This window comes from Danio aesculapii, chromosome 5 (genome assembly GCF_903798145.1).
Source record: "Danio aesculapii chromosome 5, fDanAes4.1, whole genome shotgun sequence".
Taxonomy (NCBI): Eukaryota; Metazoa; Chordata; class Actinopteri; order Cypriniformes; family Danionidae; genus Danio; species Danio aesculapii.
The window spans coordinates 52,251,321-52,272,903 of NC_079439.1; the positions used below are offsets into that span (position 1 = coordinate 52,251,321).

The window sequence follows — 21,583 nt, forward strand, 5'->3', positions numbered from 1 at the left end:
GTAAATTAGCATGCTCAGCAGTTTAGCAACATGTGTCCAGTAGGTTAGTGGTAGTGCAATGTTTCAGGCCAGTTTTGTCCATCTCAAGTTATTTTTCTGGCTTAGATGTTACTCTAAATTTTGCACTCACAACGTCCCCACAACACACTTTCAGTCTGTGTGTTGGAGTTTACCCTTGTGCATTAACTGTGATGAATCTGGTCCCCATAAGTAACTATTAACATTGTGTGTGTGAGGTCCTCATAAAGCATGATTTACTTAAGGGGTGTGTGTGAGCGCAAACAGAAGTTGGAGTTCATACTGGTTTAACTTGCCTGAATATAGTCCCCATAAGTAACTATTAACATTGTGTGTGTGAGGTCCTCATGAAGCATGATTTACTTAAGGGGTGTGTGTGAGCGCAAACAGAAGTTGGAGTTCATACTGGTTTAACTTGCCTGAATATAGTCCCCATAAGTAACTATTAACATTGTGTGTGTGAGGTCCTCATGAAGCATGATTTACTTTAGGAGTGTGTGTGTGAGCGCAGACTGAAGTCGCAAGACAGGAATAAATGTTTAAGCTGAAGTCGACTGTCTCTTAATGATATTTCTGAAGTCATGAGGTGTGTTTCCATGTTCTGAAATTTCCTCTTATTAATGTGGTCTCTTATAGATGACTAGCATGGCCGCTAATAGCGACGCAACAGATGACTCCAACCCTTCACTCCACTCTGAAACTCAGAGGGGTATAGCTTCTGATTCAGCAAGGTCTCCTCAACAGGTACATTCACGTTCATAGCTAAAGATTTAAGTCTGCCTTCTGTTTTGTCACGTTTTCTTGTCATTTTTCTATGTTTTGCTTCCTATCTGGTGCAAATTAGCACGCTTAGCAGTTTAGCAACATGTGTCCAGTAGGTTAGTGGTAGTGCAATGTTTCAGGCCAGTTTTGTCCATCTCAAGTTATTTTTCTGGCTTAGATGTTACTCTAAATTTTGCACTCACGACGTTCCCACAACACACTTTCAGTCTGTGTGTTGGAGTTTACCCTTGTGCATTAACTGTGATGAATATAGTCCCCATAAGTAACTATTAACATTGTGTGTGTGATGTCCTCATGAAGCATGTTTTACTTAAGGGGTGTGTGTGAGCGCAAACAGAAGTTGGAGTTCATACTGGTTTAACTTGCCTGAATATAGTCCCCATAAGTAACTATTAACATTGTGTGTGTGACGTCCTCATGAAACATGATTTACTTTAGGGGTGTGTGTGTGAGCGCAAACAGAATTTGCAGGACAGGAATAAATGTTTAAGCTGAAGTCGACTGTCTCTTAATGATATTTCTGAAGTCATGAGGTGTGTTTCCATGTTCTGAAATTTCCTCTTATTGATGTGGTCTCTTATAGATGACTAGCATGGCCGCTAATAGCAGCGCAGCAGATGACTCTGACCCTTCACTCCACTCTGAAACTCTGATGGGTAAAGCTTCTGATCTGTCTCCTCAACAGGTAAAGGCCTTGCATGATTTTTAATTTTTTTTTTTTTTTTTTTTTTTTTTTTAGCTCTGGTCAGCTTTTTTATTTTAAAATCTCAAATACTGGAGTATTGTCAAATCGTATATATACTTGTTTACAGATTGAGAGACAGCATCAAATTGAAAATGAGATTAGTGTGCCAAAACTCAGACGGACAAAAAGTATCTTGGTAAGTTTTCAAATTCAAAGGTCGCTCAATGTCTTTTTTGTAATAATCAGGGATTTTGCTTGGAGCTGCAATCAGAATATCTTTATTAGCATTCACTGAGTTAATAGTGTAATGTATTCTCATTTTACAATTTGATTATGAAATGTCAGAAAAACGCAATTAGTCAATAGTTAAAGGAAATGATGCAATGCATGTTTTTTTGTTCTCTTAAATGAACTGCCCCAAAACAGAAAATATTGTATTATAATACTGTATGTTAATACACTGAACAATTAATTGTCAGTTCCACCTTTTTCCCCCCCACGTTTGTATAGATGAAAGATGTAAATCTTCAGGATTCTGATGAGCTCTTTGATTCTACTCCAGAGAGTTCAGATAATTATGTTCCAGATTCTAACTCTGAAAGTGACAGCGATGTTAGCCTTACACAAAACCAGGCAACATGTAAGCTTGTTGATGAACTGGATGTTGATGAATCTAGCTCTGCTGGTTTCCCAGAATGTGACACAACAACATCAGATACAATTCACGGCCTTGTGTCAGAAGCATCTGGAACAGAAGAACCCACTTCAAGTAAAAAAACAAAAGACAGTGTAGTTGTTAGTGCATACCGAAAAAAAGATGGGAAGAGAGTGTACAACAAGAGGCATTACTGCTTCTTTTGCACTAAACCTTATGCAAAGATGGCAAGGCATCTGGAAAGTTCACATGCAAGTGAATCTGATGTGGCAAGAGCTCTAAGCTTTCCAAAGTGTTCTAAGGAGAGAAAAAAACTGCTCGATTATATTCGCAACAGAGGAAATTATTCTCACAATGCTGGTGTTATGGAGTCAGGAAAGGGGGAATTGGTGCCATTCAAACGACCACGCGAAAAAGTGCAGGGAGAAGATTTCATGCATTGTGCGTATTGTCAAGGACTTTTTACAAGAAAGGTCTTGTGGCGACATATACGCACATGTAGGCTTAAACCGCAATCCGTTTCTCCTAAACCTGGAAAAAACCGTGTTCAGTCCATGTGCACCTACACTGGGCCTGTCCCTTCAAACATGACCAAAAATCTGTGGGGAGTAATCAGTGCCATGAATCCTGGCCCGATCACCGATGTAATAAAAAATGATAGAGTAATTACTGAAATTGGGCAGCACTTGTTGAACAAAGGTGGACTGTCAGATAAAAATAAACAAGGTGTGCGGGAGAAGATGCTGAGAAACTAGGCAGATTGATTCACAATGCTAGGCGAGTCACCAGCTTAAAAAACACTGGAAGATTGTGTAAATCCAAACAAGTACATGGAGACTGTCAAAGCTGTCAAGCATACATGTGGGTATGACAGTGAAACTGACAAATTCATGATTCCATCACTTGCAAATAAGCTTGGAAATTCCTTGGTTAAAGCAAGCAAACTCTTAAAAGCGCGAGGCTTAATCTCAAATGACAAGCAGCTTGTGAAGAACACCACTGAGTTTCAAGAGGTCCATGCAAGTAAGTGGAATGAGGTGATCTCGGCTACTGCATTGAGGAATATCAGGGAGGCAAAGTGGAATGTGCCCACTCTCATGCCTTTTACTGAAGACGTGCAAAAAATGCATACTTTTCTTAGTCAAGCACAAGATGAGTGGTTCAACCTGCTGTCTGAAAGTCCCTCTACTAGATCATGGGTTGAGCTGGCAAAGGTGTGTCTTGCCCAGATGATTCTCTTTAACCGGCGCAGAGAAGGAGAGGTAGCAAGCATGCCTTTGTCTGTGTTTTTATCAAGAGACATATCTGATCCTCATGAGGACGTGGACTGGGCACTCTCTGAAGTGGAGAAAAAACTCTGCAGACACTTCACAAGGGTTATCACCAGGGGAAAGCGTGGTCGACCGGTTCCAATTCTTCTGACTCCCAAAATGTTGAGCTCCTTAGAACTCCTTGTTGAGCAGAGGAGAGGCTTGTGGTTGTTTTAAAAAGACAATGCCTATATGTTGCTAGACCAGAAGCCATGACACATTTCCGTGGGTCAGACTGTCTCCGTGGCTTTGCAAAAGCAGTGTGGTGCAAAGTGTCCCAGGCACTGACATCTACGAGGCTGCGAAAGCATGCTGCTACTCTTTCAACTGTGCTGAATATGACGGACACCGAGATGGACCAGCTGGCTAACTTCCTTGGGCATGATATAAGAATTCATCGTGAGTTCTATCGACTTCCAGAGAAGACCCTGCAACTTGCCAAGATCAGCAAGATTTTAATGGCTCTTGAGCAAGGAAGATTAGCAGAGTTCCATGGCAAGAACTTGGATGAAATGGGGATAGATCCTGATGGTGTGTGTTATTATTACTTGCATTTAAATACCACATTTACAAGCATTTTACCAATGTAAAGCTGTTCTTTGAACTTGCACAGAAAAAGTGGAAATTGACTGTGAAGATGAGGAAGATGACATTGAGGAAGGACACTGTTCAACTATTGTAGTCGGTCTGTATTGTTGTCAGATACACTTACATTTTAGAAGTAATAGTTTTGTCATGACTACCGAAAGCCTGACTTGCAAAAACATTGTTCCAGTATCAAAGTCCGCACTAAAGATGCTTCAGTGTGTTGAACTAGCAATTTTTTTTGTCAAAACTACTTGCATGAATCAAATGTCAAGCTATTCTTCAGCTTGTTTTGCAGTAAACTTTATTTAATTTTTTTATTGAACTTTTTAGCAATTGTGGTTGAGAAACTTACATTTGTTGCACACTTGTGTTGGATCAACTTATTTTTGACAATGGTCACAGCAAAGACATTTGCAGGTGTAGTTCAGTTATATCTGCATTGATGAATAAACATCACATTATTAGGTTTATTTGACTTTTTTACAATAAGTGTTAAACCACGTGATATTATTTATATATTTTTAACATTGAGCTATTAATATTTTTTATAGAAACTTCAGAAGATGTGGCCCTTCCTTCTGCCGAAATGAATTTGTCACCATCACCCAAAAGAAGCACTCCGTCAGATCAGCGAATGTCTTCTGGAGCCAGCGCTATGAGGCTGCCTTGCAAGGGTGAACTCTTTACATTTTGTCTTTTATATGTCTGTTGCTTTTAGATAAATGTAAATGAGAAGTGGCCACATGTAACAGTAGCCACCTTATGAATACATAAAAATAGTACTACTATTTGTCATTTATTGCTTACAAGTATTTCATGCCTTTATCATTTCAAACCCATCAGTTGCAGTCCACAGTGTCAGCTGTAAATTCAAGTACACATGTATTTGCACGTTTAAAGGTGCAGTAGGTGATCTGCCTAAATGCTAACCGGTTAGCATTATATCTTTCAAATACAATTCCTCCCCTGCCGTCCAGAGCCGTGCCTTCTGAAGTCACGAACGCGCACATTAAAAATGACAGAGACCCACTGGATCATGTCATTCAACAGTTTGAAAACTTTAAAGTACTTTATAATACTACAATTCTGAATGAGAAACTGTATCATATCTAGCAGGTTTTCAGTTATGTAGTTTGCGATCAAAAATTGTCATAATGTGCAATATTTTATGCATGCAAGAATCGCTGGTCCCACTCTCTACTGACCACTGTATGCTTAGTGGTTGTCCAGTGGCATGCAGTAATTACGCTTACTACTAAGCCATACTTGCATGCTAATCCAGAGCGAATATTCAGAGTAGCGGTGAACAGTATAGGGAGCGCGTCACAGGCTGTCATTGTGCAAAAATGACCCAACATGAATATAAAACTTAACTTCAGCTCAGTAAAGCAGGCTAGGCGGAATAGTGCTGTTTACCGATGTTCTTTTGTTAAACTAAATATAAATCTACATTATCGATGCTGTAAAAGGACTTTATGAAACTGAAAATGATAACATCAGTCTATCACCGGAAGATTTCAGAGGCTGAACAACACTCCCGTGCATAGAAACTATTCATAACAACACAATCAGCTCTGCGTGACTAAAATACTTTTAAAATGAAACATTACCTGTCTAACAGAAATACTTCAGCCATAATGTCGTCCTTCCTCACTCCAATATTAATTCAGGAATTTTAAAGTTGTATAGAACATTTGTTTTTACCACTGTCACTCGTGTCCATGTGACCGAGGACCTGCGTGAACGCACATCAGCGGATCTGTGTGAACGGCTGCGTAGTTGTACAAATCTGCATTTGCTGACACAGTTTGGGCTACTTATCAGAATAATGGGAATTATCATCCCAACAATATTTAATTAGATGAATTTTTTTTAGTCTTATGCCTCACCCAGAATATAAAAATACATATAAATACATTTAGATCAATTACTTTAATCATTACTATTGGAATGTAAAGAGACTTTTAACCAGCACAACAAAACATGTTTCTGAAGATGATCACCCACTGCACCTTTAATTCACTCTGCTACTTGTCTTTAGAGAACTTTTTAAATCCTTCAGAAATCCACAAATGAAATGTCTGGCTTGAAAATAAACACAATTTCATTAATAGTTAGGGCAGTAGAGAACAAAAAAGGACAGAAAAGTATTACATTTACATTTATTCACTTAGCAAATACTTTTATCCAACTTGACATACAAATAAGTATACAAGACCAGAAAAGCAGCAATATGTAGATGTAGTAACCAATCTCGATTAGTGTAGCATTGGGTGTGTGTGTATAGGCTTACTTGGTTAATATGTCTGTAAGGGGCTTTAAGTGGGCCTAAAATTAAATGTTGTTTTAATAATTAAAACATCAGTAACCACTAAACCAGTTTACTGAGTGGATTAATGTAGATAGTAGATAGAGGTTGTTTCTATTTTGTCTTTTCATTTTTCACCAATAATCATTTCGTGGTAGGTCACTGAATGTAAAAAAATTACTATTTGATTTACCTATAAATAGTATTGCATTGTCATTTTACTTTTACTATAGATGCTAACATTAATTTTAATTACAGGAGTCGAATTCTGACATTCACTGTTATTAATTTCTTTTTTTTTCTGATCACTTCAAGGTAAAACTACCAAAAAGAAGAGTCAGAAGAGTCCTTGGCAGCAGCCTGAGGTGCAGGCAGTGGAAAGGCACTTGAAGCCGTTTATTTTATCTGGCACTGTCCCAGCAAAAAGGGATTGTGAAAAATGTCTGAGAGCTGAACCTGAAGCTTTGAAGAACCGCGATTGGAAGACAGTAAAATTTTACATATATAATCGCATCACAGCATACAAAAAAAAATTGGAGAGTAAACAATAGTATAAATATAATCGTTCATGCCAGGAAGTATGTTTAAGAGTTAACAAAAATAGAATAACTTTGTTTGACCATTTCAGCTTGTGGTTTTCAAAAACATGCTGCAAAATTTTCCAATAGTGTGTCATGTACAAGCCAAAGAGCGTTGGTCTGTGTTTCAAAGATGTATTTGTTCATTCACATCTGTAAAAGGAAGTATGTGTTAAAGATATTAAAGGGATGGTTCACTCCAATTTTAAATTTGTCATTATTCCTCCTAGTGTTTTTAAACCCTTGATACCATCCATCTTCAGAGCACAAATGAAAATATTTTAGATGAAATGCAAGAGCCCTCTGACCGTTCATGGACACCAAGAATCATGAGACATTCAGAGTCCAGAAAAAAAACAAGAATATTCTCAACAGTAGTCATCAGTTGATCATCTTGAAGCTATGAGAATACTTTTGTGCACACAAAACATAAATTATGACTTGGTTCTTCACTTCTGTGTCTGTTAAAGGTGTGCATTTAAAGAGCGCTAAGCAATCATGTATGCCCCATGCTTTATTTTAAAAAGAGGAAAGTTGCATTTGTGCATCCGTAGTATACAGTTCATCAGTGTACAGTGTTCATGAATGTGCACTATATACTGAAGAGAAGAAACCTATGAATAAAGTCATTATTTTTTGTTTATGTGCACAAAAAAACCCTCATAGCTTCAATGAACCACTGATGAAATGTACTGTTTTGAGGATATTCTTGTTTCGTTATGGACTCATGTTTCATGACTCTTGCTGTCAGTGGAGGGTCAGAGGGCTCTTGGATTTCATTCAGAATGTCTTTATTTGTGCTCTGAAGATGTGCGAATGTCAGGGACTGGAATGACAAGATTTTGTATGATGAATGACAGAATTGAAATTTTAGGGTGAACTATCCCAAGTTTTATGTTTTTATTTTATTATTTATTTTTACTTTTGTCAGGTCTAACTTCATTTATATTGAATTTAACTTAATAAATTTTTAATTCAGTTATTTAGTCTGAATTTATGTCTTAAGTTCATTAGAAGTTATTGTAGTGTTAAATATCAAGTGAATAAGTAGTAGCCGATCCTGCGTGGTTTGCTGGGGCTGAACACCCTTAAAATTTTCACAATTATACAATTATTATTGTAACTGTAACAGAAAATAAGGATTTGTAAAATAAAATCAGTTCCAACGCATTGTTTTAAGATGTACACAGTAACATTATTCTAAGGCATTTTAATAGAAGCTGTTTAAATAATTTAACTAAGACATTGTCCTAGCTTAGGCTAACCCATGTCTGTAAAACAGATCTTGGTGTTTATGCAAGAGAGTGAAGCTTTGCATTTCTGGCTCAGTTTGAGGACTTCACTACATCTCACCAGAATATTATTTGTTAAATTGAGATTTGAGTTTTTGTGCTACAGATAAAAATTTCAATTATGTTAGGTTGTAGATTAAATGCATTGGGGACAATGAACAAATGCTATCTGAAGATTCCCTTAATATAAATGCCGATCATTAGCAAAATAGGGTCCCCACAAATCATAGAGGAATGTGTGTTTGCAGGGTCCCCACAAATCATAGAGGAATGTGTGTTTGCAGGGTCCCCACAAATCATATAGAAATGTGTGTGTGCATGGTCCCACAACCACATAGTAATGTGTGTGTATTATGCAAATAATATTCATATGAGGTCCCTATGAATCACATTAATCCGATTTTTCCGCAAGTCCCCACAAACAATGGTCAGATCACTACTTCATAAATTTGGTTATTTGAAGTCGTGTATAGGCTAGTAATGCTATAATTAATGTGCCTGATTTTTTTCAGATCTCTACAAGCTTTAGAAAGGGTGGTCCCCACAGGTGATGACTGTAAAGATGGTCCCCATTAAGCATATAAACCAGTATGTGTGTGTGTGTGTGTGTGTGTGTGTGTGTGTGTGTGTGTGTGTGTGTGTGTGTGTGTGTGTGTGTGTGAAAAGAGCAAGAAGACTGTGACAGGCTAGATCTCCTCGCCAGTTCTTGGACTTTTTGCTCAATAAAATAGTTAGTCGTCAATATTTTCTAGTCCATCGTCTGTATTTACATTCACCCACTGGCAGCCAAAATCCACTATGAAGCGTGTGTGCACTGTGACTACTTTTATATTGTTGATTATCTGCTGGGCATTTCACTCTGTCTCACGCTGAAGCCTTGTCCGTGTCAACCAATCGCAGCAGGCTGTCATCGGTCCAATCAGCGCAGATTAGCTTCGCGCTGAGGAGGGGTTTGGGAACAAATGAATCGCTGAACGATTCATATGGGAGTCGCTGGGATAATTAGGTAAAAATAAATGCAGATTATAAGACCATGAAAGTGTTTTTTGACCTTGCATGCATATTAGACTGTTGTTGGAGACCCTTACAACCTAAATATGACCCTATTTCATGTATAATATGGGCTCTTTAACCGTTTTTTTTTCTAGGAATAAGGAACGCAATAACAGAAATGAAAAAAATATAAATTCTGCTCGGAGTGAACTGAATGTATTTTTTTGTTAGTTTTTAGGCCCTATGGCGATACAACGATTTTTCTGAAAAAGTGGATCGTGCAGTAACTTACCCATTCTCTCCCTTTCTATTCACCACATTCATTGAACCACTAGCAGCAGCAGCCATCCGTCAAAACAACTACATCAAAAGAATTCAAACATTAAACAAACTATAAAATAAGTATTTACGCTGATGATATATTATTATACTTACAAAATCCCCAAATATTATTACAAGAAACAATAAAACTTATCAATACTTTTTCAAATATTTCTGAATACTCAATCAACTGGAGTAAGTCTGCTATCATTCCATTGCATTCCACTAGTGTGGATGTGATATCCCAAAATTTACCAATCCCTCTGTGCACCAACTACACTTGTACAATACTACAAGTATTTGGGTGTCAATGTTACATTTACATTTAGTCATTTAGCAGACGCTTTTATCCAAAGCGACTTACAAATGAGGACAAGGAAGCAATTTACACAACTATAAGAGCAGCAGTGAACAAGCGTATAGACAAGTTTCAGGTGTGTAAAAGTCTAAGAAGCAAAGCATTAGTAGAAATGTTTTTTTTTTTTTTTTTTTTTGAGAGAGAGAGAGAGGGCACGGTTAGTGGTATAGCCAGAGAGGCAGTTGCAGATTAGGAAGGAAAGTGGAGACTAAACAGTTGCGTTTTTAGTCGTTTCTTGAAGACAGCAAGTGACTCTGCTGTTCTGATGTAGTTAGGGAGTTCATTCCACCAACTGGGCAAATTGAATGTGAGAGTTCGGGAAAGTGATTTCTTCCCTCTTTGGGATGGAACAACGAGGCGACGCTCATTCACAGAACGCAAGTTTCTGGAGGGCACATATATCTGCAGAAGTGAGAGCAGATACGAAGGAGCAAGGCCAGAGGTCACTTTGTAAGCAAACATCAGAGCTTTGAATTTGATGCGGGCAGCAACTGGCAGCCAGTGCAAGCGGGTGAGTAGCGGAGTGACATGTGCTCTTTTGGGTTCATCAAAGACCACTCGTGCTGCTGCGTTCTGAAGCAGCTGAAGAGGTTTGATAGAACTAGCTGGTAGCCCAGCTAGCAGAGAGTTGCAATAGTCCAGTTTGGAGAGGACAAGAGCTTGAACAATGAGTTGAGCTGTATGTTCAGATAGGAAGGGTCGGACCTTTCTGATGTTGTAGAGTGCGAATCTGCAAGATCGAGCAGTTCTAGAAATGTGGTCAGAGAAGTTCAGTTGGTCATCAATCGTAACTCCAAGATTTTTTACCATTTTGGATGCAGTGATGGTTGCTCCATCCATCTGGATTGAAAAGTTATGGTGAAGAGTCGGGTTGGCAGAAACTTCAAGCATTTCCGTTTTCATGAGGTTAAGCTGGAGATGATGATCTTTCATCCAGTGTGAAATGTCTGACAGGCAGGCTGAAATGCGAGCTGGAACCGAGGGATCATCAGGGTGAAAAGAGAGGTATAGCTGGGTGTCATCAGCATAGCAGTGGTAGGAAAAACCATGTTTCTAGATGACTGTTCCTAAAGATGCCGTGTAGATAGAGAAGAGAAGTGGCCCAAGCACAGAGCCCTGAGGTACCCCAGTGATTAGATGCTTTAGGTTGGACACCTCTCCCCTCCACGACACCCTGAATGACCTGTCCGAGAGGTAGGAACTGAACCATTGAATAACATGTTACCACCAGGCTGTCAGAGTTGTTTGGACTTAACCATACTCCATTACTCCATTATAAAAAAAAAAAAAAAAGATGATCTTTAATGTTGGATGATAGGGATGTCAAAATTAATTGTTTCTTCTGTGAGCTGCGATGCAGACACGGACAAATCGGTATAGGTTCAGTAATAATCATAACCAGTTATTTTGTACTGACGTCATTTATCTCATATGCGCTATGTCTCATGAATTGATGCTGCACGCTCAGAGACATCACAAAGTACTCCCAGGTACAGACATCCAGTCTCCACGCTGGAATACACGCAAGTATCTAATTGGCGTGACACTGCTTCAAAGATTTGTTTCAAACTGGAACAACGAATTTGCTCGAAATAATGCAAAAACAACCAATTTTCACTTTTTTGTGAAATATGTGTGTCCTAATAGTGTTTTTAGCAGCATGTGACACGTATATGACTGTTAACAGCTCAAAAAATGTGATTTGGTGTTTCGTGACCCTGCGTGTGTGTTTGCTGGACAGTGTTTCATTGACACCTACAACAGAAGCCCCTATACACAATCGTCACAGCGACTTATATTTGAAATAATGAAGTATATTATGTACAGACATCCCAAGTCGCCACCGCCCCCTCCCACCAACGAACAAAAAAATAACCATACCATTCAGAAACATCTCGCAAGAGTCGCGTTTGCATGGGTTCAGCTGTGTCCTCTTCATTTTCTGTGTCTGACTCAGGCGCAAACTGATACGGCCTCTGGCATTATTTGCAGTCTATGGCTAGCCGTTTTAGCACACAAACATTTGTTCTGACTATCCATATAGTACGACAAGGGGTATTTAATGCTAAAACGGCTTGCCATAACAGTTGACAGACAGCATGCAAGTGAGGCATGACGTTTCCTGGTGACGTGAAGCCGATCCGCCAATCACAACACATTAGGTTAGTTGAATAATCAGAACCCTTTGAGGGCGGGCCTTATAGGAGGAACTAGGAAATATGATGGTCGTTTCCAGAAGCTGTACACAGCTCAGCTCCACACAGCTCAGAAGCTGTGTAAAATGGTAAGATATGTGAACAAATAACGTGATTTTTTACAAATGAATCATGATCACACATTGTTTTGCACCCCATAAACACAATCAAATCTTTAAAAAACCATTGTGGACCACAAATTCTGTCGAGCCTGACTTTTATGGCCCAATTACAGCTCTAGCTCAAACTAGGGATGCACCGACCCTGGTACTTGGAGCGGATATCGGCTCGATAACGCATATTTTTGTTGGATCGGGAATCGGCCAGCTGGTACCTGTCAAATCCAATCTTGTGCATGCGCTATATTCTGTGTAAATTATAAGCCACCAAAAGCCATGAAGGTAGTTTATTATAAGGCACTAAAAAGTTGTCATGCATGCCTACTATATCCAAAATATTCTGTAGCCATTGTATAGTTTAATTTGAAGTAAAGATGAATATTCAAGTGTTTAAATTTGTGTTTACTTCAGCACTTTCATCCAGTGTGCTTGTCAATTGCTCTCCATTCATTCACAATTCAAACTACGTTTATGACAACACAAACAACTTTCTCCAATATTTGTTTCTATTAGTTTAAATAAATTAAATAAAAGAATAAAAAAGCGTCTGTTCTCTCATCCTTCCGACTGAGTTTATTATTCTGAGGGAAATACTTTTAGTGCTGCGAATAGTTTGTAAAGCCTGGCTCATTGCGGTCAGAGTAGTTGATTAAATTAATAAAAGTTAAACTGATGGAATGTCATTAACAGAAAATTATTTAGCCAAATATAGGCTATGCTGAAAATTATTTCACTGTAATTTTATTTATATAAATATTTTATTTAATAGACCAGTTTTTGTTTTAAAATAAGGATTTAGTTAATGCTCCACTGTAAGAAAGGAAAGAAAATAGAAAATAGAAATTGTTAATTGCAATTGCAAATACCTGTGCAATCTCTTTGATCCTGTAGCTAACTTCTTCACTGAGGGTCAGACAGCTGTCTTCCTGCAGTGAGCTTACACCCACTGACTCAGCCATTGCCTTCATGGAATCAGTAGGAAGGATCACAGAACACAGCTTCTGTCTGCGTTCCTCTGCCATGTCTCACTCTGTAGGAGGAAAATATCAGATATTTAGGATGCAAATGGGACGTAATAATTATTGCTATAAATGATGACACATATAAATTTGTATATCTGATATCTTTAAGCTGCTAGATTACATAACTGTACAGGACTGCCTGCCTCGCGCATGTGTAGGAAGTTGTTCAGACTTGTCCAGTGCATAAGCATAAAGTTTCCAGTTCGTTAACGGAGCTTTCCTTTCATTTTTTAATTCTTCAAAATCTGTCCTTGCTTTGTGTGGTATTGCTGTGCGGTAATATCTCATAAAGTAACCATATTCCTTATCATTGTAGATATGTTTGATAGAGTGTCATTGTGTATTTTGGTTTAAATTGCCTAAGGGAAAAATATTACATGTCTAAACATGCAGAGATGCAGACTTAAAATTTAATTTAAACAATAATTACTTTCATGTTCACCAATCCACTCTGGCACCAGTCTTTCTGTGTGTATTATCATCCTAACACAGCACCGCTTTCAGGATACAATATTTGAACCATTGAGTGCACACACAAGCACAATTATTGGATCTAAAGAGTGTCATGATATTGCAGCCCAAACCATTACTGATCCACCCCCATGCTTCATTCTGGGCAGGCAACAGTCTTTGGTTTACGCTTATTTGGGGCGTCACCACACCGTAACTTTCCTGGATTTGGGAAGGACAGAAAAGGTGAACTCAGAGAAAAATGCATGTTTTACATTGTCCATATCCCAAGATTTTTGCTGCTGGCACCATTTAAAAATATGTTTGGCATTGGAACAAGTGACAAAAAAATTGGCTATAGCAGCCCAGTCATGTTTATTGAACCTGTTGAGCTCCCAACAGACAGTTTTGGTGGACACAGGAGAGTTAAGGTGCACATTTCATTACGCAGAGAATTGGGCAGCTTTGATTTTATGTTTTTTGGATACAAACCGAGTTAACACCTAGACATCACTTTCAAACAGCTTCCTCTTGCATCCACGAGATGCTAAGAATTTGTCCACTTTGAACTCTGATATGTCACCCATAGTTTTGAGAGCATTACAATATTTTAAGTAAAACTGTGCTATTTCTCTGCTAATTAAACATTCACACTGCTCTTATAGATGGAATGTGCAATTAATGAAGATAAACCACCTGGCTGGCTGTTTCAGTTTCATTGTCCAACCCTACTGTTTAGTATTTGTTTTTAACAAATACTCATTTTTATAAACGTATGACATTATGGACAGGTAAAAATGCTTGTCATGTCATCCACCCATATATTAATATTTAAATATGTAATACCATGAATATGACAGGATTACTGTGTCATGAACAGTGAGGACCAAGCAAAGTTAAGTACACTTCTGTCAATAGTGTACAGCAGTGTTTCCCAACCCTGTTCCTGGAGGCACACCAACAGTACATATTTTGGATGTCTACCTTTTCTGACCCAGTAACTTCAGGTGTTGGAGTCTCTTCTGATGTTATGATAAGGTGATTCAGGTGTGTTTGACTGTTGGTGTGCCTTCAGGAACAGGGTTGGGAAACACTGGTGTACAGCACTATTGACTTTCCACTGTCAAAAGGCGTACTGAACCTAACCGTACCGTACCACTTTTTTGGCACCCTTTTCGAAAGGGTACCAAACACGAGAAAGGGTACCAAAAGGCGGAGCTAGACGCACAGCTGAACGCTATTGGTTTACAGAGATGCGTCATTCGCTTACACAAGCCAGAATGAAGACAAAAGAGTCGCCATGTTTAAAATACACAGCTGAGAGATTACAGCAGAATTATATTTACATATAATAATGAGCCATGGTCGACCCGGGCTCAAACACACCTTGTCGTCGTCTTGATGAACAGCGACAAAGCCAAAAAGAAGAGCAGATTTACCATGTGCCCCTATTTATACGAGCCAGTATGAAGCGTGAGCGGTTTCGCTTTCTTGCTTGCGCTATATCTGAAATAAAAAAATTCTTGACCTGATGATAATAATGTGCGCTTGATTATTGTTGTGCTTTTGAAACCCGATCCTGTAAGAAACTGACAAACGCGAGAGTGACACGCGAAAAAACAGGAGAAGCCGGAAAAAAGGAGCACATTATTTTTTCAGCAAACGTGAACAAACTGCCATGTTTAACTATTATAATCACCTTTTGAACTATTATGAACTCAGAATGATGGAATGACTCTCTAACAGAGGCTACATGTGCTGCTGAAGAGATGAGAGGTTTGCTCTGACTGTGGGCTATATTTTGTGTTGTTTTTGAACCTAAATAAGGACTAAATGTATGCTCCGTATAGTTCTTCTGTAGTTGGTAACACATCAGAGACTGTAAGGGTCTGTATGTGTTCATATATGCTGCGTTTATTTATTTATTTTATATAATTGCAGACGTTACAGTAGGCTATTTCGCACTGTCATTGATCTGCAGTTATAATCAAATCATGTTGATAGAAAAGTTAGTAATAAACATTTATACAGAAGAATTTTTGTTTTGTGAGAAGTGATTCTCATATGATATGTGAATGACCTGTACAGCTTTACTGTAGACATTTTTTCGAGCGAAAATTACGTCGTTACCTCTCAGTGGAAACGAGCCATAAGATCTTACCTCGTGGAGTTTTAGTGATCATAAGAATGATGAGGAATCAGCCCAGAACTACACAGGAGAATTTTGACAATGATCTCAAGTGAGCTGGGACTTTAGTCACCAATGGCCCGTTTCCACTGAGAGGTACGGTACGGGTCACCTTTATCAGGCTTGCATTTCCACTGCCAAAAGGGTACCTATTTGGTGGGCGTGGTGTACAACAGAAAGTTTCAGACGACGACAATTTTACTTAAGGAAATGTCACAGTAAAGCCGCATGGGTCATTCACATATCATATGAGAGGCACTTCTCACAAAACAGATGCTTTATACACATAAATACTTGTGTATAAATGTTCATTACTAACCCTTCTATGAACATGATTTGATTATATATGCAGATAAATGATAGACGTTACTACTGCAACATCTAAGTTGATCTTTCTCTTTTGTATGTTGTAGTGCTGTAGTAATACTGCGATCTCCTGATTGCAAGAGAAAAAAAATACTAGGAAATCTCTGTAGACTGATGGCATTTCATGCAGTTATGATCTTAAAATGTGAGCAAAATCTCCTGTTTTGTTATCACTTTAGACAGTACGCTAAAGAATCATTCAAATGCTAGCTCTAAAGTGACGTTGGTGAATGAGCAATGGTTTCTGCTGTTCTGACGTCATCTGCAGATGATTCGGCAAATGTCCAACTGTTGCTCCCCACTTTGCACTTTGCACCAGCTGGAGACAGAAGAGACTCAAAATAAATTCATGCATAAAACACAATGCACACATGCATAGGCAAATTCACATGCGTAAAACCAAATTCATGTGCGTAAAATATTTATTTATATTCAATTAAAAACAAAATGTATGTGCACAAAATAAAAATAAATATTCATAAACTATGTTTCACAAATGCAAAACACCATTTGCAAATGTAAAACAGTGTACAAAAAGTTTGGAATGTTTAAAATTTGCGAGTTAATTGTTAATTGAGTTAATCGTTATCCCCTGGATACGCGTGTGTTTTGTTTTTTTTTGACTCTCCTGGCAGCAGGCAACTCGTACCTTTCAGCCAATCAGATGAGAGCTGTACTCGATGTGACCCACTGCACATCTTTTGAGTTTATTTTTTCTTTATTAACCTAGAAACTTAAATGAAATGACAAAATAAACTAAGTGTTTATTTGCTTATCACAGGCTGTAGTAAACTTATTTGTCTCCTTTTCTCAGAAGGTGAAAATCGAGCATAAATCAGGCTAAAACTCCTGTAGTCTAAGCTGTAGGCTTTATTTGACTGGATTTGATTGACTAAGGCAGCGACTCTGAATACAAAACTCAAGTGCTGTCCAGTTGAATATTCTGATTTGCTGGTGGTCAAGGACATTATAATAAAATACAAGAGTAGGCTATTGTGAAAGCGGTATGATATGTTAATCTGGTTGACCGTTTTTCAGCATTAAATGCAATGTTTTATTTTGGTAGTGTTGTGTGTTCTGTTAGTTTCAGTTTTGCTTTGGCTACGTGGATGTGTGGGAGGAATGTGCCATGACAAGATGATCGTCTTTTCCGTATTAACTTTTACTTAACAACTTGAACAACGCAGATACACAGTTCACTCATACAGTGGCATGAGTTTTACAATGAGCATGCAAGCAACCTCTATATTGAACTGAACTTCCCGTACACAACGTAACTCAATGCATTGTCTCTGATTGGCGTAACTAAACAGCCAATGGAAATGAGAACAAAATGAACACAGTGAATAGGCTTAAAGAGTCCATGCTCTCTTTATACTTTCCATATTAACTTTTACTTAACAACTTGAACAACGCAGATACACAATTCACTCACACTGTGGCATAAACACACAGCACAACAGTCACTGTTCCTGCTGTTTGGTGCTCTTGCTCCGGCACAGAATGGCAGCTTTTCCGACCGTGCAATGAGCATGCGAGCAACCTCTTTATTGAACTGAACTTCCCGTACACAACGTAACTCAGTGCATTGTCTCTGACTGACGTAACTAAACAGCTAATGGAAATGAGAACAGAATAAACACAGTGAATAGGCTTAAAGAGCCCATGCTCTCTTTATACAGTAGTTTTGTAGCCTAATCTTGTTTAGGCGATCATTTGGACTTTTATGTTTCAAAGGTCTGAAAAATCAGCTGTATGTTAATCTTATTTGCATTGTTGGGGATAAAGTAATACAATACAATCTAAAGTCACTTAAGAAATGGAGCTATGTGTTACTTTTAAGGAAAGTAATGTGAAAGTAGTCTATTTTGTTATTTTTGCGTTTAAAAAGATTTTAAAAAGTTTTAAAGATTTTTTTAAAACAATGCTTATTTGCAGTTATTATTAAGAATTTACACTTTAATTTTAAAAATGGGCTTAATTCAATATACTTGTACTACACTTTATTTAATCAAATGTTGACTATATAGTTGCATTTGTAATGTCTCATTACTGGTCCTCATTACTGATCTGTATGTGCCACCTACTGCAATGATTTAGTATTTTTATTCTGCAGAGTCTTTTCTGCATGACTGATTAATGTGGCATAATTTCAAGTAATTTAAAGTCAAGATATGTTTCTAATGATGTTTTATTTTGTATTTTAAAATAATAAATATAATTTATAAACTATAAACAATTACTCAAGATAGCTAATGGCCACCACAATGTGGATCACCTTTAAAGCAGTGGTTGCCTTTAATTTAATTGCAAATAAGTTTTCTACAGCCTTCGACAAGCAAATAAATTTTTATGTTGTCATATTTTCATTGACTGAGGCACGCACACGCACACACACACACACACATACAGTTCTCTGCTATTCGGTGATGTGGCTGTACGTTGGAGGGCAGGTTATCAGAGCAGTGTTCAGCACGATTTAAAATCCTGAACAGCATCAAACATGTTTGAAATGATCTGAGAAGCTCAATTTGTGTTGAAAAAAATCCCGAAAAGTATTAATATTATATTTATATTCTACATATTACTACAGCACAACAACAGCATGTTTACATTCATTATATATAATGGAAATTAAGCTTTTAGTCAGTGAAAGTCAGGGAATTTTATAATTCTGACTTGAAGCCTACGCATCTCTTTCTCCGTTCCCAGACTGTGCAAAAGTTGAGCAGAGTGGCTCACATTGAGTACAGCTCTCCTCTGATTGGCTGAAAGGTACAAGTTGCCTGCTTCTGCCAGGAGAGTCTAGAAAACACACACACGTATCCAGGGGGAGTCGTACATGAAATAGGATTTGCACATTCTCATTCAGGATGAACTAGCAAATTTTAAACATTCAAAACTTTTTGTACACTGGTATACATTTGCAAATAGAGTTATGCATTTGTGAAACGTATTTTATGAATATGTATTTTTATTTTGTGCACGTAAATTGTTTTTGTGAATATAAATAAACATTTTACACACGTGAATTTGGTTTTATGCATGTGAATTTGGCCATGCATGTGTACATTGTGTCTTTTGCATGAATTACTTTAGATTCTAAACTCGCTCCATATCCAGCTGACTATTCTGCTTTGCTGTTTAAGAAAGGACATTATACGTAAAACAACGATTAGTGTAAGAAATATGATAATTTGCTATTATAATCGGGTTTAAGTTTCATTGTAGCCTAATAATGTTTCAATTAAATTTTGTAGTTTTACATGTTTTAAGAAATCTGAAAATATTAGCAAGATATATGCTGATATTATTTGCAGTTGTTAAACATCTACACTTTATGTATAAACGGGCTTAATTTAACACTACTTAATATTCAATATACTTTTAATATATTCAGATGACTTTATAATGGTAATGTGTAGATGACGTGATTTGACATATAAATCAGCTCCTGCATAGCAACTCAGTGTAATGGTGGGATTATTACTGATCTGTAAGCACCATCTACTGGCCATCTTGTAGTGTGCTTTACATGTACTGTATGTAGCATAATTTCGCAAAGTGAAACCATTATGTTTTTACTGCATGTTTTCAAATTATACAATCTAATTTAAATAAACAATTTTTCAAGCTAGCTTATATATGCTGCCTCTATTGCCTCAATTTTTATTGCCAATAATGGTACTACAGTTTGTGATAAAGCAAATACTTCATGTTGTAATTTTTTTCTTGTTTCTAGCTTAATAAAAAGAAAGTGAAGCAATTAATATAGCTGTTTAGATATGTCACGCTCATAGCTCGTAAGACATGGGAAATGAATTTTTTAAATGGACTTTTCTTTTTTTTATTTGAAATGTGGCTCGTTTTGAAGCTTGGAATGCAGCATGAAACTGCATGGAATCCTATTAATTTGGATAAATTAGCTTAAAATTTCCATGTAGCCTATTCTTAAGTATTTCGATTAGGAATGTATTTTGTAAAAAAGGAAAACGTCCCAACCTTGCGCGTTACAATTCTTAACAGAGAACAGCATCGAATCCTACTGGGAATCGTAAAAGTACTATAATAACTATAAAATTTCCAATTATTATTTTGTATTATAAAATCATTCATTCATTCACTTTCTTTTCGCTTGGTCCCTTTATTAATCAGGATTCGCCACATCGGAATGAACCACCAACTTTTGAGCACATGTTTTACGCAGCGTATGCCCTTTCCGGCCGCAACCCATCACTGGGAAACACCCACACACACACATTACAGACAATTTTAGCTTACCCAATTCACCTATACCGCAAGTCTTTGGATTGTGGGGGAAACCGGAGCACCCGGAGGAAACCCACGTGAACACGGGGAGAACATGCAAACTCCACACAGAAATGCCAACTGACCCAGCCGAGGCTCGAACCAGTGACATTCTTGCTACTGCGCCACCGCGTTGCCCTATTATAAAATATATATATATATATATTATATATATATATATATATATATATATATATATATATATATATATATATATATATATATATATATATAAATATATATTCTTATAAACAATTATAAAATAGTCCAGGATTCAGGATTATAACCGATGGGAGTCTTCAATCGCTTATTTGAGACAATTTAATAAACGTTACTAATCAAATACTCAATCGTAAATAAACTACGTTGTATGTGCGTTACATAAAACTGCGTTGTAAAAAGTTGTGTGTCTATCTATCTATCTATCTATATATATATATATATATATATATATATATATATATATATATATATATATATATATATATATATATATATATATCATAAGACTATTATTGTACGACTGGATCACGCTTCTCTGTAATAAACGTGCACAAAAGCAAAAGTGAACCGCATGTCTTTCTTACCTTCAAGAGGAGGTTGCAGCTATGTTTATTTAAAGCTGCCGCTTTAAAAACAATAAAATAAAATGGGTAAATCCTCTGTTTTATATGATACGAACTTTGTGTTTTTATTTGTTTGTTTGATTTGTTGATACTTTGCACAGCCCGTTTAGTTCCGAACCATTTTTCCGAAAACTCGCCATTTTGAATCTGCTGGAAGGTCCTAAAATAAATGCGACGTTATCGCATGTATATTTTTACAAGCTCATATCAGCGTCATGTTTTAAACGCACTTTATAAACTAAAAGCTGAAAATCAACGTTTACAAATTATTCATCAAATAGTTAATTCAGAAGAAACAATGTATGTACAACGTAATAGGTTTGTTTTTATGCATCTTTCATGAGACTGTTTTTAACCCCCTGTTCAACCTCGTTTGAGATCTGCTAGGTATCACATACGCATAGATATGTACACTAGATA

General features: G+C 37.3%; 2 protein-coding genes across 2 annotated transcripts in view; one reads left to right on the plus strand and one right to left on the minus strand.

The window, feature by feature from the left end:
* The window catches only part of taf6 (TAF6 RNA polymerase II, TATA box binding protein (TBP)-associated factor), a 101,395-nt gene extending 80,095 nt beyond the window's left edge, over positions 1-21,300 (minus strand). The window contains exons 1-2 of the mRNA XM_056457147.1: positions 21,125-21,300; positions 13,070-13,233 (exon numbers count right to left, since the gene is read on the minus strand). Coding sequence (XP_056313122.1) covers positions 13,070-13,225 — 156 coding nt within the window. The 5' untranslated portion in view covers positions 13,226-13,233; positions 21,125-21,300. The remainder of the gene's footprint in view (positions 1-13,069; positions 13,234-21,124) is intronic.
* On the plus strand, positions 3,800-6,934 carry LOC130229583 (uncharacterized). Its single transcript, XM_056458463.1, has 4 exons — positions 3,800-3,982; positions 4,065-4,136; positions 4,591-4,713; positions 6,663-6,934. Exons 1-4 carry the CDS (start codon positions 3,805-3,807, stop codon positions 6,896-6,898), a joined length of 609 nt encoding a protein of 202 aa, XP_056314438.1. The 5' UTR covers positions 3,800-3,804; the 3' UTR covers positions 6,899-6,934.
* Positions 21,301-21,583: the final 283 nt, after the last annotated feature.